Genomic DNA, 20395 nt, shown 5'->3' on the forward strand with positions numbered 1-20395 from the left:
GTGGCTGCTCCATGTGGTAACTTTGTATTTCAGACAGACGTTATTCATCTAATGTGTAGCAGCGAGAGGTTTGCTGTTATCCAGTAAACCAAAATTTAATCAACATTTCTGAGCTACTAAAATAGATTTTTAGAATCACATATCGAACCATGTGACACATTGCTGTTGCTGCAGTGTTGATTTGAGGCTCACTTCCCATAGAAGGAGCAGGGAAAGAACAGAAACACCTGGAATTAGCTCAGATATTTACAGATCTACAGCGGTGGGTGTCAGGTTGTGCTCATTATGCAACACAAATTCACACTTAAATTGAAAGTAGGTTATAGCACCACAAATCCATTCGCTTCATCATCTCTGTCAATGCAATCAGCAACACTGAGCCACTTACATGACCTGGTGGATGTACAGGACACTTCAGGGAAATTGGTGAGAACAATGGCTCGCTGATGTTTTTGGCCTCATTTACACGTTGTATTTTCCTGCAGTTGTTGTATGGGTACACAAACAGTTGTTGTGTCAGATTCTGAATTTTGTGTGTCTGTGTGCAGCTACCTAGACAGCCTAGATCGAATTGGTGCGGCAGACTACCAGCCCACAGAGCAGGACATCCTGAGGACCCGAGTGAAGACCACAGGCATCGTCGAGACACACTTTACCTTCAAAAACCTTCATTTCAGGTCAGTATCCATCGGTGAAAGCGACAGCTGCCCCGATGTGTGCGCTCTGTGCTTTACTCGCAGCGGTGCCTCTTACTGCTCCTCTATCCAAGCGTACAGTAGGAACTCCAGCCTGTAATTAATGAGATTAAATGCTTTAAACAAGTGTCTATATTTATGATTCCCTTCTTTTTAAATGAGCTCTGATTCAATTAGAACAAGGAGCTGTGGGAATGATGACAGAGAGGAGAGACATTATAGGAAAGAGAAGGGACGAGTCCTGTTCTGGCGTCTAATCTAATCGCTCATTTTCCGCCCTACTTATGTGGATGTGTGCAGGTATAAACACACATTCATGTCCTAACTGAAGACAGCAGAGAGGTTAATAAGTGCAGCATAGACACCAATTATTTTTTTTGGATGGATGCACATCACATTTGGCAGCTAATGCTTGTTTTGCTTTTCCTCCTTCTTTTGCTTGGGTTATATCGTGCAGTTCGTTCTGCTGAGTGATGCTTTCCTCTGTCACTCTCACTGCTGTGTAGGAGTTGTGCTGGCTGTGCTTTGTTGAAGAAGCCTAAATATTGTCAGCTCAATTGCTATTACTAGCAGTCAGGCAGTGTGTGGGAGGCTACAGTGTTCCTCTCCTGGGTGTAACCCATGAGCCTACCTACCATTATACAGACTTGACTGACTTCATCTCACTGTGGATTGAGCCCTTTAGGGTGGTTGTTATGTTCTTTTCTAAAATTGCACATCAGAATCTGGTCATTTGCAACGTCAGTTGACTTACTCTCAGTGCAGCAGACGCCTGTTTTTTGGTTAGTGTGTGTTTTTGTATACATGTGACAGATGTTGAGCTACCCCGACAGTTTCAGCTCTAGTGTAGTCCTCAGAAAATCAAACCTGTCGTCAGAAATTGCCACGTGTCTGTGGTAATCGATCCGGAAAACTGTCGCTGCAGAGGAGAGACGGGAGAAACAAATCCAGATACTCTGAAGCTCCATTTCACTCACTGTGATAAAACCCTGATAGGATTTAGCGTCAGGTTAACACCCTGATCTATACACACTGCAGTCAGCAGGTACAGTGAGCATATACACTGTCCTCACTCATGCAGAGGAATTCCTAATTGCAAGCTTCTGACAGCAAATATAAGAGCTCCTTTGTTCATCTGAAGAACGTGAATAAGTGAAAGTCACATGTCAGATCTTCATCAGTGATATCCAAAATAACAGTATAAGGAAATTATGTCAGCATAAGGCAGGTTAAAAAAAACTGTGTTTCTGTGTTTCTTTAAACCACAAAATGTTTCAAAAATCAGATTCCAAGGAGATCCTTGTGACGCCACTCGGCACGCTGTTAATATCAGACATCCTCAGAGCACCTTCAGGTCCAGGACTGAGGCCAGAGTCCTTCTGTGTGGACGTAAACGTGTCCTGTTATTAGGACTGTGTTAAACACACGGACTGAAAGCTGCTTTACTCCCCGGATCTCCGTCAGTTTGGACTTCTACTAAGAAGTCGTTCTCAAATTGAATTATGCTTCGAAATGAGCTTCAAATTGAATCACCTTCTAATTTGACTTGACTGAATTGAATTTATCATTTCTATTCTGTACAAATGTAATAATTGACGATTTAAATTATGTTTGTGTTAAAAAAATCTGATCTTGTTTCCCGTGTTTGTCTCTTGTGTCCATCAGGCTGTTTGATGTGGGAGGTCAAAGGTCAGAGAGGAAGAAGTGGATTCATTGTTTTGAGGATGTCACAGCCATCATTTTCTGTGTGGCGCTCAGCGGATATGACCAGGTGCTGCATGAGGACGAGACCACGGTAAGGACACGTGTTCACAGCTGTGCTCTCTCTCTGTCACTGCCAAATAACCAGCATCAGAGCTGTATTCCAGTGAATCCTTCCCACGTTTATACATTCTGGATTTAGGAAAACAAAGGTCACGGCACACACGACAAGCAGCCAGTATAAAGATAGATCTATCCTTGTCACATGCAAGCGGACATAAAGCTTGTGACGGGGATGGAGAAATGTCTGAAGAAATCAAGCCGTGCACGTCTGAAAGGGTTATATATAAATACCTAATGCATTTCCGTTAGGACCCACAGACTGACTCTGTGGTAAACCGCACGTCATGCTGATACTGTCGTACTACACAATGAACTTCTGTGGAATTATCCTCTGGGCTTTTACTCACTTCCTGCTGCAGTATACGTGAGGACGCTGAAGTCCCCACGGAAAATAGTTTTCAGACTTGTTTGTTTTAAAAAAAAAAGTTGTAACTGAATGCAAAGTTATTTTTCTCCATGCAAATTATTCTTCACTGCAACGGACAATAAACAAATTTCTAACTTGGACATAGCGAATGTTCCACATGCTGCGTGGAAGAGATAGCGACTGTAGAGTGTGGGACAGGTGACGTGTCGTCAGTGCAGAGAAGAAAGAAGTTATCTGGTTACATCAGCCACAGAGGATCCCTAACGATTATATCGTGCAACCTAAAACAAATACGCTGATTTGAATGCACAGCACTCGCACCTATTTATAAGCGTAAAGTGAATCCTGGGAGAATTCCAGGAAGTCGAAATGTGTTCAGGTGCTCATCTATTTATGCAGCTGTCATCAAGCTTCCCTCTGAGCTGGGAGCACCAGAAGACGGGCGCTCGAGGAGAGGAAATATCCATCACAAAACGTGCTCACAAATAGCTTCGACCTGTTTTTGCCGCTTTTCTCAGTGCATTTAAAATGTGGTGTTTCTGTGCAACCGTATAAATAGCGATGCAGTTGTAAACAGTCGTAGCTGTGAGCTTGCTGTTTCACAGTCGTGCATGCGTCTTTACAAACCTATATGGAAACAGAAAAATCTCACCAAAAGAAGCAGCCTGGACCTTTTTCAAAGTGCGTTTCTGTCCACATGTAGTCAACGCAGTAACTCAAGAACAGAAGGGCAGATTGCTGCCATATCGCATGTTTCGCATACGGAACTGAAACAGTGGCCATTGCATTGATCCTCTGTGCAGCTAGGTCACAGATGTGTGTTAAGAAATGAATATATGATGTAGCTGTAAACTGCAGCTTGATTGGTGCAGGTGGTGACAGGTAGTTCCCTTAAAAAGGTACAGGGGATGAGGGAAAGTAACAAAGTGTCCAGGTTGGAAAAAAAGGAGACAGAGGCAAAATGGTTAAATTAAAGAGTTTTATTACTGCTTCTATTAACAACTGAACTAAAAGAGACAAGCCACTATCACCATTTAAAGAAACAAAACAAAACTCAAGCGTTGGTCAGTAAACTGAAAAGTAAGTAAAAAAGGATTAGTCATCCAACACACGCCTCTCCACCGAGCAGGGGCAAACAATCACCAAACACAGCTCACTAGCTGCAACCACCAACATGGCTCTCTGGCAGCTCACCTTCTCTGGCCTTAAATACTTCTAATTGCTGATGGGAGTTAGCTGTATGGAAAAAAGGTGGCACCTAAGGCAGAGAGACAGCAGGACACACCCACCCAAGGGCAACCTGCTTGGGCTGTAGCAACGGTGAAAGGCAGCCTCTGTGACCTCTGCACCAGCGCCACAGGGGTTTCAATTAAAGGTGTCATACTTCATGATCGCTCGATAGAAAGAAAACACCGCTGATATGTTCAGACAACACTAGCTGGAGATTTTTTAATCTGCAGACATAATTCCAAAAACTCAAATTAACACTGTTATTGTTGAACAGCAAACACTAAGTGTAGGAGTTATAATCAGCAGGCAGATAACCAGTTTTCAGCGAGCTGCTGCATCCTCTGTCAGTTTTACTAGCAGATGCGTCTGATTCCAAAATTACGAGCCGCAGTAAGGATGTTACACAGTCGATGGTAAAGATTACAACCCTCCCGCAGTAATGGGAGTGATGAAGTAATACATACTGCATATCCCTTCTGGGCAGTTCATCAAAGTCGCTCATAGGCTGTGGATTTAATTAGAATGGCAATATTTCCCATTATACTAATCCTTCCTGGACGGGAGATTTTTCTTTTCCCTATCAGACCGAGATCATGCATCTGCAGTCCTCACTGCTCTGTCTGCTGACTTGTTTTGAAGGCTGTTTCATGATGCCATACTCCATGCCTGCATTTAACTGTGTTTAAAGGTCCTAAATGTTTTCCCAAGAACTCCCAGAATACTAGAGATCGCCAAAGTCATGTGACTTAGTCTTTTAATGTCACTATAAGCATGCACAGTGAGTTACAGAACATCTGCTCACATGTGGGCAAAGAAAGAGGGGGTGACACATGAACAGTCTCAATATCAAAAGTGATCAAATATACAAATATCAGAAAAAATAAATAGTGTTATATATTCACAGTGTGGGTTATTGCACGTAAATTAAGTATCACCCAGTAGTGATGGTGGTTTGTGTACAGAGGGAAGTCCTTGGATTTGGGGGGTGGAGCTGTGTCGTCAGGGCGTGTGTGAGCTCAGGGTGGTTAACTTATTTATTATTGTTATTATTATTAATGATAATAATAATAATAATGATAATAAATGGTGGCAAAAAACAAGATAGGGCCGAAGGCCTCGTTCATTCACTTTTCACTGTTACGAACTTTGACATTATACATCCCATAATAACCCACACACACGACATTCATAGCACTTCTGTTTAAACTAGAGATGATACGTGTGAGTCACAGCTTCAGATATATTTAAGAAGTTCAAATGGTGAAAAGCTTGTTTTGTGTGGAAAACAGAGTAAATGTTACTTAAAGCCTTTCACACTTGCAGATTTGCTGCCATTGGTAGAACAGGAAAACTGTTTAGTCCCAGATTTATTCGTGGGCTGTTTCAGAGGACAGAGCTCACCGTGTGTCACAGAGACATCAACACGGGTCGCGCTACACTCAGTACTGTTGCTTTCTTGTTCTATTGCGTCTACTCCAGCAGCTCTTGCATTGTGTTTTTTCTGTGTCACCTCCTTATCTCATTTCTGTTGGAACGCTCTTACGAACGCAGGCGTATCCCCCCACCCTTTGACGAGACGACTGCTGTATGGGGATACTGTCTTCCTGCCTAAACACTTTCTTTTTAGCACTTGGGATGCATGTGTGTGTCTGTGGGATAGAAGAGGAGGGTTTTGTAAAAAGGAAATGGGACTTGGGTTGGGGCGGCGGGGTTCCTTGCATTTTCTGTTCCTGCTCTAAGCTCCGCCCTGCAGCATCTCTGGCTACTTCCACTCCTCCTGTCACTGTTGCCATCGACTGTCTTCTCTAACCAATGAGCAGTCAGATCTTCTACAGAAGCTCCACCCACAGACAGGTATGAAACCACCCCGATAGGTGTACGCACACTCTGAGAGTTGAAAGCAGCGTCTCTTTGTGACTGTGAACCGCTCAATCCAAAAATGTTGTCTGGCTTTCTTCTCTCTCTTTTTCTTCCTGTTAACTTTTTAAAGCTCTTCTAATTTTCTATAGATCTGTTTTTCCCTAATCCAATCAGCTGCTTTTGCTCCCCTGTCCTGATCTAAGCAGGAAAGAAATCAAACTGGAGAGAAACTGCTTTCAACTCTTTCTCTGAATCAATTTCACTGTAGCATGAACAGGCTTGTTATTGTGTATGAACAAATAATCCAGGCCTCAGTTTTGTTTCATCTTCTACTTATTTTAGTAGCCAACCAAACAGTGGATACTAATTATTCATTTATGAAGCACATGCATTGTTTCTGTTTGGCCGAGAAGATAAATATAGTCAGAAAACACTTGCAGAGCTTTTAGTTTCAAAGTCCAGTATTAAGTTGAGCTTCCTCCTCCTCCTCCTCTTCCTCCTGCTCCTCCTTCCCTGCCTTTACAGTTCATTACCTCCACAAACTGTCACTGCAGCCTTTTCCTCAAACACATGCTGCTAGCCCATGCAGTTACCTCCTCCTCCTTAAAGCGTCACTCTGCAGAGTGCTTGTGCTTAGTTGCTCAGTGTAATAGAAGCTAACTGGCTAAAAGAGCATGGCTTTGCTATTTAGATTACTAATAATGTTGATTACTGATATGTTGATACATACCCAGATATACGTGTCACTTTCCAAGAGGAACTCCCAGGACTTCTGATCTTAGCTTCAATCTTAATTCCTCTTTGTGTTAAGATTGTGTGCATGTGATATGGGTATTCTTAATTTTGCTTTGTGTATGCATGTAGGTGAATACTATATGCCCGTGTTTCTGTTATGTGCTTTTTACAGTGTGTTAGTGGTTAGCGGTTTAACAGCCCCATTAACTCGTGCTAATCTCTCTCCTCCAGAACCGCATGCACGAGTCTCTCAAGCTGTTCGATTCCATCTGTAACAACAAGTGGTTTGAGGAAACCTCCATCATCCTCTTCCTGAACAAGAAGGACCTCTTTGAAACCAAGATCAGCAAGTCGCCGCTGTCCATCTGTTTCCCCGAGTACACTGGTACATACGGCCCTGCACAGTGACGTCTCATAAAGTGTAGTTATGTTAAGAAAAGCCAAACGTGGGTTTTTACACTAAAACTCGAAGCTCTCCGAGAGTCCAAACCTGTGCCGAGGATTTACTGCAGTGCAGTAAAGGAAAGGCAGCTGTGAAATGGAACAGTGAGATCAGAGGTCAAAGGTGACGAGATATTTGAACGCAAGCTATAACGTGATATTTAGGAAATCCATATACCGACATCATTCCCTAAATGTTACGATACAAACAAAAGGTTCAAAGATGAGACACATTTTATGGAAATTTGACCTTGAAGAAAAGGTCAGAGGCTACATCATTGCTTACACAGCAGGAAACAACGTTTTAAAAAGTATCACTTTGACCTTCGGATCAATCTCTCGACTTTTAAGGAGAGGTCAGATATCAAATATGTCAAATATGTCTTTATATGGTGCTTTCTATATATTGACAGTACACACTTGTAAGAGTGGAGCCTAGCCTGATTCACAATCTGCCCACAGCTTTGAGCCGATCTCAGTGGATAAATGTAAAAATGACATCAAATCTTATGTGCCCTGTCCTGCTTAGGCCACAGGTTACACTGCCAGGTACAGTCAATACTACAAATGCAGTATGTATTCAAATAACTACATCAGAAGTTACAGCAGTGTTCCTGCTTGACATCAGAGCTGCAGGCTTTAAGAATCATTAGTTCCCAGCTAGATATCGCTTGGTGGCTCCTCACAGCATTCGTCAACACTGGAATGTAAAATGGAAAAATATGTTTGCTACAAATCTATTCAACTTTATTTATACAGCGCCAAATCACAACAACAGTCGCCTCAAGGTGCTTTATATTGTAAGGTAGACCCTACAATAACACACACAGAGAAAACCCAACAGTCATATGACCCCCTATGAGCAAGCACTTTGGCGACAGTGGGAAGGAAAAACTCCCTTTTAACAGGAAGAAACCTCCAGCAGAACCAGGCTCAGGGAGGGGCGGGGCCATCTGCTGTGAGAAAGGAAGACAGGATAAAGACATGCTGTGGAAGAGAGACAGAGATTAATAACAAGGATGATTCAGTGCAGAGAGGTCTATTAACACAGTCTGGCTACAGTATTTGTACCTCCAGGGTTTGATAGTTGTGTCGAATCAGGACTAGGGGAAAAGGTTTGTTATCCATTTCTTTTTCTAAACTGTGGGTGAATTACTTTTTTCACATTCAAACTGTCAGCACCAGATGCTGCTATTAAGTATCGCACACACACCCGTATTTATAATTAGGCGAAGCAGCAATCGAGCAGAAATGTCTGCAAACTTCTTCAGCTGCTCCAGCTGTTTATTTTTCTTGAAACGAGCCTGAGATCTGTGGACAGCTGCTGATTAGCATTAGCTACCCAGACTAAACAAAGTGACTTCCCTTTCGTAACTGCATTATGGTGTAAAAGTCCATTCTTTTGTCACCAAAGTGCAGTTGCACCTATAGTAGAGCTGATGGTGTGGTTGACGATTTAAGACAGCAAGCTATCATTCACTGAAGTTACTCTTTCATTAAAAACAAGTATGTCGAGATTTCACGCAGAGCAAAAATACATTGAAATGAGTCAAACCTGGTCATTCATTTATGTAGTTCTCAGTTTTGAAGTCTAAATTCTGAGTCCCAATTGTGCTGATTTCTAAGAAAGTATGAAAGTCGAACATAACGTTGAATACAGACAAAGAGACACAGGGAATGAAAGCAGGGGTGTTAGTGGGAGCACGAGAAGAGCTCCAGTGAGAGAGGAAACGAGAGACAAGACAACATGTGAGGCGGGGAGGGGGGGGTAATGCCAGAGACGGAGAGAGCAAGAGTGTGAGAAAATTATAACAACACAGGCAAAGCAAGATGGTGGGAACGCAAGAGGCCGAGCCAGCGGGACTGTGAGAAAGCGAGAATTAGAATTCCAATCTTGTTTTTGGCCCCTCGTCTCCTCCTCTCTTCATCCCTCTGCACGGCCAGACTTTGTGCCTGTTCTGATGAAGTTGCCGCCGGAGCAGACAGACGAACCACAGTGCTGCTAATGGCTGAGAGCCAGATAGATGTTAGCGACACTTGGAACAACATTTGCTCCAATCAGTGAGATCTGACTCATTCTAAAAGCACTGTACCAATTCAAGCTGCATTACCTGCCAAATGCTTGCGTAAAGGCAGAACAGTTGATAATGCTCTTGAGCTAAAAGGCTGCACAGTAGATTTGCCAGTGCTGGTAAATTGATCAATGCACGGTACAAATAATGGCTCCGTTATTTTTAGCTTTAGGGCCTCGTATCTGTCACATTCTGAAGTCTGTAACACATTAATAATGTTCAGGAAGTTGCAGACTGTGCCAGCAATAACAGGACATATTAGCTTCCATCACGTATCATTTATCTGTCTGAAATCACCTCGTCTGAGAATGTGGCCCGTGCATCATTTTTATTGAAGCTTGGCTTAAGGGCCGACAGAGCACACCTCAGCTAAACGTGTGCTGAGAGTCAAAGGTGATGTTTTCAGAAAATATTGAGGGCAGCTCATGGATACAAAGGTTCAGATCACAACCAATCACAGCAGATGGCCCCGCCCCTCCCTGAGCCTGGTTCTGACGGAGGTTTCTTCCTGTTAAAAGGAGTTTTTTCTTCCCACTGTCGCCAATGTGCTTGCTCATATGATTGTTGGGTTTTTCTCTGTATGTATTATTGTAGGGTCTACCTTACAGTATAGAGTACCTTGAGGCGACTGTTGTTGTGATTTGGCGCTGTGTAAATACTGAATTGAACTGGGGGGTTTTTTTTTAACTGTGTGTGTGTGTGTGTGTCTCCTCAGGTGTAAACACTTACACAGAGGGACTGGGATACATCAAGTCTCAATATGAGAGCAAGAACAAGTCACCCAAGAAAGAAGTGTACTCCCACGTGACCTGTGCTACGGACACCAACAACATCCAGTTTGTCTTTGACGCCGTCACTGACGTCATCATAGCTAATAACCTCAAAGGGTGTGGCCTGTACTGATGATGCTATTAAACTTTGGCCAATGGATGCTGGGTGTTTGACTTGTATGTGAGAGAGTCGGTCAAATGTGGGATCTGAGCTGTTCTCATTTCTCATACTGGCCAAATTTGAATTAACTGGTTGGTTTTTGGTGGTTGGTTGGCTGAGACATCTTATCTTTTTCAATCCTAATTAAGAACCGTTCATTTTAATCGTACCTTCTGTCTAAAGTCTGTTCTCGCTGTGCTACAGATATTTTGCACAATACCTAAGCTGAGAAGCAGAACGAGAGACCAGCTGAGCCGAACACAGTGTACTGAGTCACTCGTCTACCAGATGTATTTACTTTTTTCCCTTTGATTTCAATTTGTGTATTCATACTTTTCTATCATAAATTTGTCCCTTATACCAAAAGTCGACGCAAACATGCGTATGATTAGTCTTAGTGGGGGTCAAGTTTAGCCAACTCAAAGCTTCAATCAAAACTGACTTTATTGCAGGCATTTTAAGTACTAAGTATTAATTTCAGAGCTGTTAAGTCAATGAAAATAATTGTATGATATTTTCAGAGTAGTAGAGTATTTGTGCCCACTAAGAAGCTGAGGGGGGAGTTACAGCAACACTGTTGTGAAATGCAAATGATAAAAATAATAATCTATAATGAATTTTGTATGTTTTATTTGAATGGGATTGCCACTTTTACACGTAAAGTTCCCATAGTGAAAAACAGAGTACACCCTGGTCACTAGTGGGTGGTCCACAGGGACACTGCAGACAGACAGACACTCCTGCTGGATGCTTATTTGTGCTGTGAACTTTTATCCTCGTCATCCTCACATTAAAGGTCCACTCTGTGGACTTTTTAAAATAAAATCGTGTCATTCTAAAGAGTCGGGCCGTGAGAACATAGCACGAAATCTTACTGCTGTGCATTTCATCCAGGATGAAACTTTTTAGGCCCGTGTAGATTTCAGTAAACCTCCTGATAGTTTCCCCTTTTGATTGGATCTAATTTCATAGTGTAAATGAGTGCATAAAGAGGATGTTGTTGCTTGAGCCACGCCACTGTCATCGTTAATCCCTGCAGACGTCATTCCCAGCAGCAGGCTGATCTTGCTTCTTGCATGGGACTCCTTAAAATCAATTCAAACAAAGAGCCACAGAAGCTTGTGCCGTTTCCGCCTGGATAATGCATCAGCAGAAGTATTGATTTTAAAGGGCACTGGCACTGCATCCACTGTGTCAGGCTGCACCGTGCAATATCCCTGCTGTCCTCCATTCCACCTTAAAAAACCAGAGGTGAGCTTTGAAAGATTACAGACTGATGTGTTTGTCCTCTGGGACAGGAACGCAGAGTCTGTGACTACGATTGTATCCACGCTGTTCTCCTTTTTGCCGATCGAGTAGCTCGACGTCTGTTTGGAATTGATCATAAAATGAACAGAGAAGTGACGGGCGCTGTCAGACCCCGCTTAGAGAGAGCAATACGGGAGCTACGTCATTAGTTCCTCCGTGTAGCCACAGTTGACATCGTCAAACTAAGCCGAGCGCGCTCCCCACCAAACAGAGTCATCTTTATGTATGAGAAGGGCATTCGCTTTATTCCACTTTTCCATCCACGCATAAACAACCAGATGTGCTCCCTCTGCTCAGAGCTGCCATTTTTGGAGCACAGGTAGATGTCATCATCGGCCCGTCCGACCACATCTGTGCCAAATTTGGTAATTAGAAACAGAGCGCTCCCTGAGGCTGTCGTTCAGCCTGCATGCTGTGTGCCGTGTACTGATGTGTCTTTTGTGTGTTCATGTTTTCAGATTGTATATAGTTACCTATGTGTGTCTGTTGATAGTACAGAAAAGGTCACAGTGTGTGTGTGTGTGTGTGTGTGTGTGTGTGTTCATGAACGTGTGTGTGTTGTGTAAGAGACAACATCAGCCCATGGGTGCTGCGGTGGAGGCAGCATCTGTGGATTAATTACCCAGAGGGCACCTATCTACCCTTTCAGCACAGACAGGCCTCAGACACACAAACACACTCACGGGGCTTCAAAATGTCACAACACCTTAGTTGCCAAATAATACTGCAGTTTCCAGCCAAAGAGGTTCACACGGCCACACAACAAGCCGCTGCCACGACTGCTACAGGCGTTGTCTGCTCTGACTGATCTGTTACATGTAGAGAAAGGAAAACGGTCTCTCTGCGTTCTGTGTGAGCCTCTCCTTAGTTTTCACTCTCAGTAGCTTCATTCATTCGCTACACTTTGCATGAAGCTTCTGTTCTTTCCAAACACAAAGTGTTTAGTGTTGACATGCTGAAATCGGTGCTTAATCCCATCGATCCAAAAATCAAAGTTCGTCTATAAATTTGGATTTTTTTGTTAAACCGTGGAATGATCGCGTACAGAGTTCAAACACGATCCTTTCCCTCCCCGTCTATGCAGTGCAGAGGTTAGTATCATTGCAATCACACATTGCACTCGTAATAAAGCCAAATCTCCTTTTGCCTAAATGATTTTTCTCTGTGTGATACGCGTAGGAGCACAACTGTGCGTCTGATGCAACAGATACACTCTGTTTAGTCACTCCACATCCACGCTGCGCTGACGACTGCTGCTCTGCAAAGGTGTTGCTTGTGCTGTGCCTCCTGGTAGCCGTTAACATGCAGATGAAAGGAAACCGTTACGTTTGTGCTGCCGTTGGGCTGACGGTGACAGGACAGTGTTGGAGCTTTGTCTTGCAACGTTAACCTGAGGCACCGCACGGACCTACAGGGATTCAGGCTGTTAAATTGGTTAGAGTGATCTCAGATCAGTGTGTGACTAATTTTATTCACAGAACACAACACTTGAATTTTACTGATGAACATACGCTAAAAACAGCAGCTAATAGAAAATTTACTGAATTGAGCAGAAACATATTTTTTCATAAACAGTTCAGTCGAGGTGATGGTGTACATGATGAGAGGTGAAAAGACCAAAGTCAGTCTGTTACGCAATTAAAAATGTGAAAGCCTCATTTTTTAGTGGAGGTGAACAGTGTAAGTGCTCTGCTTCACCTACAGTGTTTACAGTTCAGTCTCGTATGTTCATGACACGGAGCAGGCGCCCGGGATGAGAAACGTGCGGCCCTTCACATTATTACCTTTTAGACCTCGTCGTTGTTTCTGCTTCAGGCGAGCTGTAACACAATTAGTGGTTTAGAACCAATCCCAAATAACAGAAGACAACTGCAACAGTAGGCGAGGTCAAGAGGACAAGAGGAGGACAAGGAAGTAGCAAATACTTCATATTAATGGCAAATACTTCATTCCTATAGGCTGCGCTGAAGGACACATTTGTGGGTCGTTTGTTTGCATTGTTGTGCTGTGTGGATAACACAATCAGTGGCCTATTCAGCTTGGAGAGCTGGGGACAGCAGCGTGGGTGTGCTTCTGGGCAGCAGGTGGTGTCACAAAAGAAATGTTAGCACCTTTTGCCATGTCATTGCCACAGCAGCACAAAAAGCTGTTGAAATGTCACAATGGCAGCCAAACCGAAGTGTCAAATCTTTCCCGTGTTAGGTTTAAATGAGCTCTGTGGTGTGTTTTTGCTGACTTATTTGTAATTTGGATTTAGAAACAGGGTTTTGCTTGCAACCTTTTAACATTCAGTCCTTGCTAAACCTCAGCAGCTGATGTAATGTGCACTCAGGCCTCTGCGGAGGTCCCTGCCATGCTGCTGAGCTGGGAGAGATGTCAGCGAGCTGGGGGACATGACTGTAATGAGCCATGATAGAATCAGGTAGAGTTTATGTCACTGCACATCGGCATCCTTGCACTCGCCGTGCTCTCGCTGCTTTAACCTTCCAGTCTCCGTTCAACCAACATGCTGGTACCAACCAACACTCACTGTACTGTACAAGTCGCCACATCTACAAAGCTGTTATCTGTGCGTGTGTGAGTTTGTATGAGCGTGTGCTTGCGCGTGCGTGTGAATGCTGCATTTTATCCATCACTGTGCATAAAATGCATCTGCTGTAACTCCCTCACTGTTGTCATAATTTATTGGATGTTGTATTTATACATGAGACAAAGACAATAAAGCATCACATGAGTAACTTGATATGGTTGATTATTTTTCTTTGTCCTCTGTGTGTGTGTGTGTGTGTGTGCGTGTGCGTGTTTGCACTTGGAGCAGATTTGAATGTAAATGTTTACCAGAATATGTTTTGCTTTCCTCCACAAACTATAATTATTTATTGAAAATATGGGCGAGTCCTGCCCGAGCAGGCCAAATTAATACTGTCACAGTTTGTTGTTGGTGTTTCAGTGTGAGGCCCACATTTGTCTCTGCAGGTCATTAAAAGTCTTCCTTTTTGTTTTCTGCTAACCATTTTGCTAAAGTTTTAATGTTAGTCTATGACTGTGTCTACATGCTCAGTCAGGGTAATGTGTAACTTTGGCCTTCTTTCTGTTTCCTCCCTATCACCTGTTTCCTCACTCTCTCCTATTTCCTTCACCCGTTCCCCCAATCTCCCCTAATCCCCCACCCCCACCCCCACCCCGGCTGCAGAATCGCATGCATGAGTCTTTGATGCTGTTTGACTCCATCTGCAACAACAAGTTCTTCATTGACACCTCCATCATCCTTTTTCTTAACAAGAAGGATTTGTTTGCAGAGAAGATCAAGAAATCTCCGCTCAGCATCTGCTTCCCTGAATACACAGGTACGAAAAAAGTTTGAGGGTTTTTCCAGCAGTGGTTGGGAATCTCAAATGTTTGGAATTTCTTTTCCTGAATTAAAAGTGTTTACAGGACGAAATATAGTCACGAGAACGACACATCTAAAGTTCATTCATTGAACGTAGCCAACTGCAAAAACAGAGCGTAGCACTAACTCAGGCAGGCCACAGAGTCGAGCTCAGCAGATCAGGTGATCTCAGCCCACATCAGCTGACACATTTCTACACATCCGATGTAAGATGTGCTTTTTGAACCGCTTTACAATGTTGGTGTATATTTGCAAGCCAGTTTGCAACCCACCTCTAATTGAGCTCCTCATTTTGTTTAATCAGTGAACTTGACTGAAAAGTTAGCTTTTAATAGTCCTGTGATGTTGTTTCTTCCTGTCTTTATGTTAAGCTAACTGGAAGCTCAGATCAAGTTTCACATAATGTCAAATTGCTTCATTTGAAAGAGCTTAATCTTAAAAATTGTGTAGTACAAAATCATTTGGAAATTTGCATGAAAATCAGTGTAAAGGAGCCAAAAATAGGCCAATACTGTATGAGACATTTTGAATAGGGGATATAAAAGTATGAATGACTACCGTCTGTCCTGTGTTAAGTGTAATTCCCAGAAATTAAATGCTTTCTAAATCCCTTCCTGAGGTTCTGGATGCTGATTAACGACTGCTCGGTACAGTACATCGGCTCTGCTTCTAGCCCTGACATTTACTGTCACAGACTTGTAAACCATCCGAGGCACTTTAAATCAAAGTCACTGTTTACAGTTTGCAGCAGAGATGGCCGACGAACTGTTTAAAGAACTGCATAGGCTCAGGTTGAAAAGAGGGATATACTGTTTAAAAGGAAAGCAGGGAAGGAGCAGAGGAGAGTCAGATAAATAGAGCAGGAAGTAGCAGAGAGACCCTGAACCTGTAACTGGGAGAACAGAGTTTACAGAGGTGAGAGTCGGACGAGGTGGCGACAGAGAAAAGGAAGAGACTGCTTATAAGAAGCAGCAGACAGTCGTGGTTGGTCAGCCGCAATAAGTGAGAGCTGCCTCCTGCCTGCTCCAAACTCTTTTCCGGTCTCTGAGTTGATCCTTTTCATTCCTGTCTCTCATGCTTTACTTACGTTCGGCTAACTTGCTTGACAGTCTCAGTAAGTCTGTCTTCTATCAGTCTCTCCTTCTGTGTCTCATCCTCCCTCAGCTTCCCAACAGAAGACTTTACGCACCTTTAACAACCACGAATATTTTTAAAACCAAAGATCTTGGAGAAATATCTTTTACATCACACGCAAACATGTCCTGACTTTACCCAGCAGAAGGACCAAGTACGATTCAATAAATCTGCAAACCTATTAGAATGTATACTATCATTGCATCTGATATACAGCTAATGTGCTTCAAGATTAGGTCAAATGAATAGGATACAGATGTGATCATCTGTGTGTAGGAAACCAGACCAGTTAGCCTTCATTTAGCACTGCTAGTTCACCTCTGTTACAGGAATAGTATTTCTACTTACTAATTTGGACTTTTATGTGGTGATGACAGCTCTGCTACCTGCTAAGTTCATATGAAGCTAAAGATATCACATCATCTAAACCGACCCTGTCGACAGGTCTCGGCTTCGCTTCAGCTGCTGAGCTGACATTAGCTAACAAAAACGTCTCACTGCTCGACAGGATATGAAGCTACTTTCCTCTGAAGTCTGAGCTCATTAAAACAGTTAGCTTTAAATAGTGGTGTGAGATTTCCTGTGAAGTGTGACGTTCAGTGCAGCACAAAGGAAGGTGTGGAGTCAGCTAACACTGGAAGTGGATGCTGTGTAGCAGATTTCAAAGCTAGCTGTCCATGTGAATCATGGCTTTAGTGATTCAGTTATTTATTTTATTTTACAGTAATATATCTAAGTTTTTTTACTAAACTGAACCTAGCAACAGACTGAAAATACTTCGACCTGCAGATTTTCAGAATCAGTGAAGCATAAAGAAAGTGAGTTTCCCACTGTTGCACAGCCAACAATGTCCACCTGCTAACTTCCTGTAGCATATATGTATATAGCATACGCATCAGAGTCCAAGCTTTAGAATTAGATACAAACACAGATATTTTGTGTACTTTGTGATGAATGCAGAGATGGTGGTAACACAGTTAGGCTACTAACAACAACCCACATGAGGACTGAGTATTTGAATGTGTGAACTCAGCCCTATAGGTACTGATGGAGGATTATGCAACAGCTGTTTTATTCATTTCCAGCTCTATATTTTTTAGTACTTGTTTGTCTTGCATTTACACAGGTGCAGACATCTAGTCATTTTTGCTCCTACCTCTATAAGACCAACTGCCCAAAACCTGCTTTCTTGTGATTGGCTGTCCCTCACCTGACTTTCACCAAAGCCACAGCAGCACCTGAAATCTGTCCGTTCACTTTTGTAATCACTGACCCAGTTTCACATGGCGGAGGTTATTCCAGCTGTTGTACAGCTCGGACAGGCCACCAGTCCATGCAGGGGTGATCTAAACTCTATGCAAAAGTAGAAAAAAGTTGGAAACAAAGTATTTAGAAGAGAATGCAACATTGTAACAATATATAATAATAATAATAATAACCAACCAAAGCTGCTTGTTGAGTCCTTTTTTCATGAGACTTCCTGTTTGAAGTTTCTGTTTTAATAATTGTGTCGTAACACATCTGCTTCCCTCCAGGACCCAACACCTACGAGGATGCAGCAGCTTACATCCAAGCACAGTTCGAGAGTAAGAATCGTTCTCCAAATAAGGAAATCTACTGTCACATGACCTGCGCCACAGATACAGGGAACATCCAGGTTGTGTTTGACGCCGTGACCGATATTATCATCGCCAACAACCTGCGAGGGTGTGGCTTGTACTGAGCACGCCCACCGACCCTGTTATATCCTCCCCCTCTGTCCCTTCCTCTGTCCTCCCACCTCCTCATTCCTCTTCCTTTGACACTGCTGTGGAAATGATGATGGCGATGATGACGATGCTGATTATTTAAAGAAAAAAAGAAAGAAAAATGCAACTAGGTACATATTAATAATGAGGATAATTTAAAAAAATAGGCATACATATATATATATATATTATATATATATACTGTTTTTAGTTCTTGTCTCCTCTCTTCTCGCTCCGACTCTTCCTGACGTTCTTGGGCTTGCTGCCAAGCAAACAAATTTGTTTTAGTAGAAAACACGAAACCCTGCAGCCTTGAAAACTTTGTGAACAAAGTCGATGAAAGCCTCCGTTCCCCGTTTCCTTTCTTTTACGTTGTCTTTTGTTGTTAACTCAAACCTGTATGTTTTTTTTATGACTTTTGTTTTTGTTGATCATATGTATATTTATTGCAAGTATCGGTCTGTACACTGATGTTTATTCACGTTTTGCCTCACCTGACACCCTTGTGTGTGTGTGTGTGTGTGTGTGTGTGTGTGTGTGTGTGTGTGTGTGTGACTTTGTCCTTCTTTTTTGCTGTAGTAGTGATTATGTAATAACAGTTTTTGCAGAATTATATGAAAATGTCAGTAGTACTAAGAAGCACTAGGACGGGTCAGCCAAAACTCTCAAGACCTGCTAAAACTGACGATGCTGATTTTAATGTTAGTGTTTTGTTTACATTAAGTGATTTTTGTTGTTGTTTTTGTTGTCAGTCACTTTTTGGGGGATCATTTTACTCAAGGTGTGGTTTTCATCGACAGGATGTAAGGCTTCCTGTTTCCAGGCCTAAGCCACTAGCAAACCATCGGCCACGGCCGGGTGTGGGAGCCAATAGGAAATGTGCTAACAGTCCTATCAGTGCCATGTAACAAAGGTACTGCACTGTAGATAGCTGTGCTTATAGAAGCAACTACACAATGTTATGATTAAACCTTTCTCACTGTTATAACCTCTAGATCTGCTAACATTCTCCGTGTAAGAAAACTCACTCCTGGTTTGATAATGGTTGATTAATTTATTAATTTATTTATTGACTGATCACCTTTCTTCACACACCTGTCTGTTTTCTCTCTCTCTCGTCATGCCACACCTTTACTTCTCTCATCTTCCATCTCTTTCTTTTTTGGCGTATTTTTGCAAAGTTAAAGGGCGCTCCTTCTTTTTTGCCAACCCATCTCCCCGTCCTCCTCCTTTTCCCTCTAAAGCCCAGATAGCATGTGATACTCAAGCCTTTGTATAAAGAGATCAGTTAATTCATACTTATAGACAAAAAAAAGTACACACGAATAATGCTCAGATAACTTTAAAAAAAAAAAGAAAAAGTAAAAAAACAAACAGAAAAATACAGAAACAAACAAACTGAGAAGTTTCTGGGTGGGACGCAGCAGAGGCAAATATATATATATATATCGAACAAAAGTGACAATTCAAGTTTCCAAGGATTGACAACAGAAAAGTTCAGCGACGTGTTAAAGTGAGCTGAAAAAGTACAAAAATGTACTCTGATTACTACGATAATAAAGAAACCAGTGAACATTACCCGAGTATCACCAACGACGTTCCTAATGATCCTGTTAATATTCCAAAAAGTTTTCTCGTGCTTTGTAGCTACAGAGTATCTCTTTCTCTATATCTCCCTTTTTTAAATATAAAAGATGTTTTGCAAAGCGAGCTGATCCGTGAAGATCTCAGACCGACCCCGCCGTCTTGTTATAATGCTCTGAACTGTGCCCCGCCCCTTCTCCTTTTACCGTTTTGCCTGTTTCCCTGCATTAGATCCGTGTCCTCACTTTAGCCTGACTCAGAACAATTAAATATAATATTATAACAATATCTATTTTTTATTATTTCAGAAGAAAAAAAAACAAACCACTTTTTGGGGGAGAGCACGTTTCTCGCCGCATGTTCACACATCTACGCTGTACAAAGTCATGCTCTTTTCTTCTTCTCCTCTGTCTCTCCTCAGTTTAACCAACACCTTCCAGGTCTACAATGAAAAGCACAGTTTCTCACATACACACTTGCTCGCACTCACACACACATACACACACAACAAGTAGATTTGGAGATTTGTTATCTCTTCATGCTAATCTATGTTAGCCCTCGTCCATCTCTCTATATTGACCTCTCTTTCTTTCCTTCTTGATTTCTAGTTTTTAAAAAAGAAAACAACCGTGTATAATGACATGAGAAACATTTTTTCCTCTCATTTTGTTCCTGTTTCCTTCATATTTTTTATGTTTTGTTCTTTACCCAGTGAATGCTTTTTTTTCTGCGCAGCTCTCTCTCTCTCTCTCTCTCTCTCTCCCTCTACTCTTCTTTAGTGAATGGTTGTTATTTCATGTGGGATGTCCGTGCTGGAAAAACCAATCGAATGTAGTGTTTACATTAAAAAGCCACTGTTTTCATGACTACGAAAAAACAAAAGCCGACCTCTTCTTGTCTCCGAGTCATTCAGTCTCTCCACAGCTGTGCGTTTCTGTTGGACACATGAATTTTCCAGGATTACTGCATTTAGCCTCGGTATTGAGCGAACACTGAGCTGTAGTGCGACCCTGGGGTCGTCCGCTCTGTAAAACAAGCTGTTTTAGCTCCTTCCCCTCCATTTGAGCCACCCTCCT

General features: G+C 42.4%; 1 protein-coding gene across 2 annotated transcripts in view; it reads left to right on the forward strand.

Moving 5' to 3' along the window:
* The window catches only part of LOC100693875 (guanine nucleotide-binding protein G(o) subunit alpha), an 84746-nt gene extending 64561 nt beyond the window's left edge, over positions 1-20185 (forward strand). Inside the window, exons 5-8 of one of the 2 annotated variants that reach the window (XM_003447034.5) lie at positions 549-677; positions 2361-2490; positions 6943-7096; positions 9940-14205. In XM_003447034.5, coding sequence (XP_003447082.1) covers positions 549-677; positions 2361-2490; positions 6943-7096; positions 9940-10127 — 601 coding nt within the window. In that variant the 3' untranslated portion in view covers positions 10128-14205. Of the gene's footprint in view, positions 1-548; positions 678-2360; positions 2491-6942; positions 7097-9939; positions 14206-14655; positions 14810-17522 lie in introns of those variants that run through there. The other variant, XM_003447035.5, reaches the window with a different exon arrangement.
* Positions 20186-20395: the final 210 nt, after the last annotated feature.

This window comes from Oreochromis niloticus, linkage group LG7, assembly GCF_001858045.2.
Source record: "Oreochromis niloticus isolate F11D_XX linkage group LG7, O_niloticus_UMD_NMBU, whole genome shotgun sequence".
Classification (NCBI taxonomy): domain Eukaryota; kingdom Metazoa; phylum Chordata; class Actinopteri; order Cichliformes; family Cichlidae; genus Oreochromis; species Oreochromis niloticus.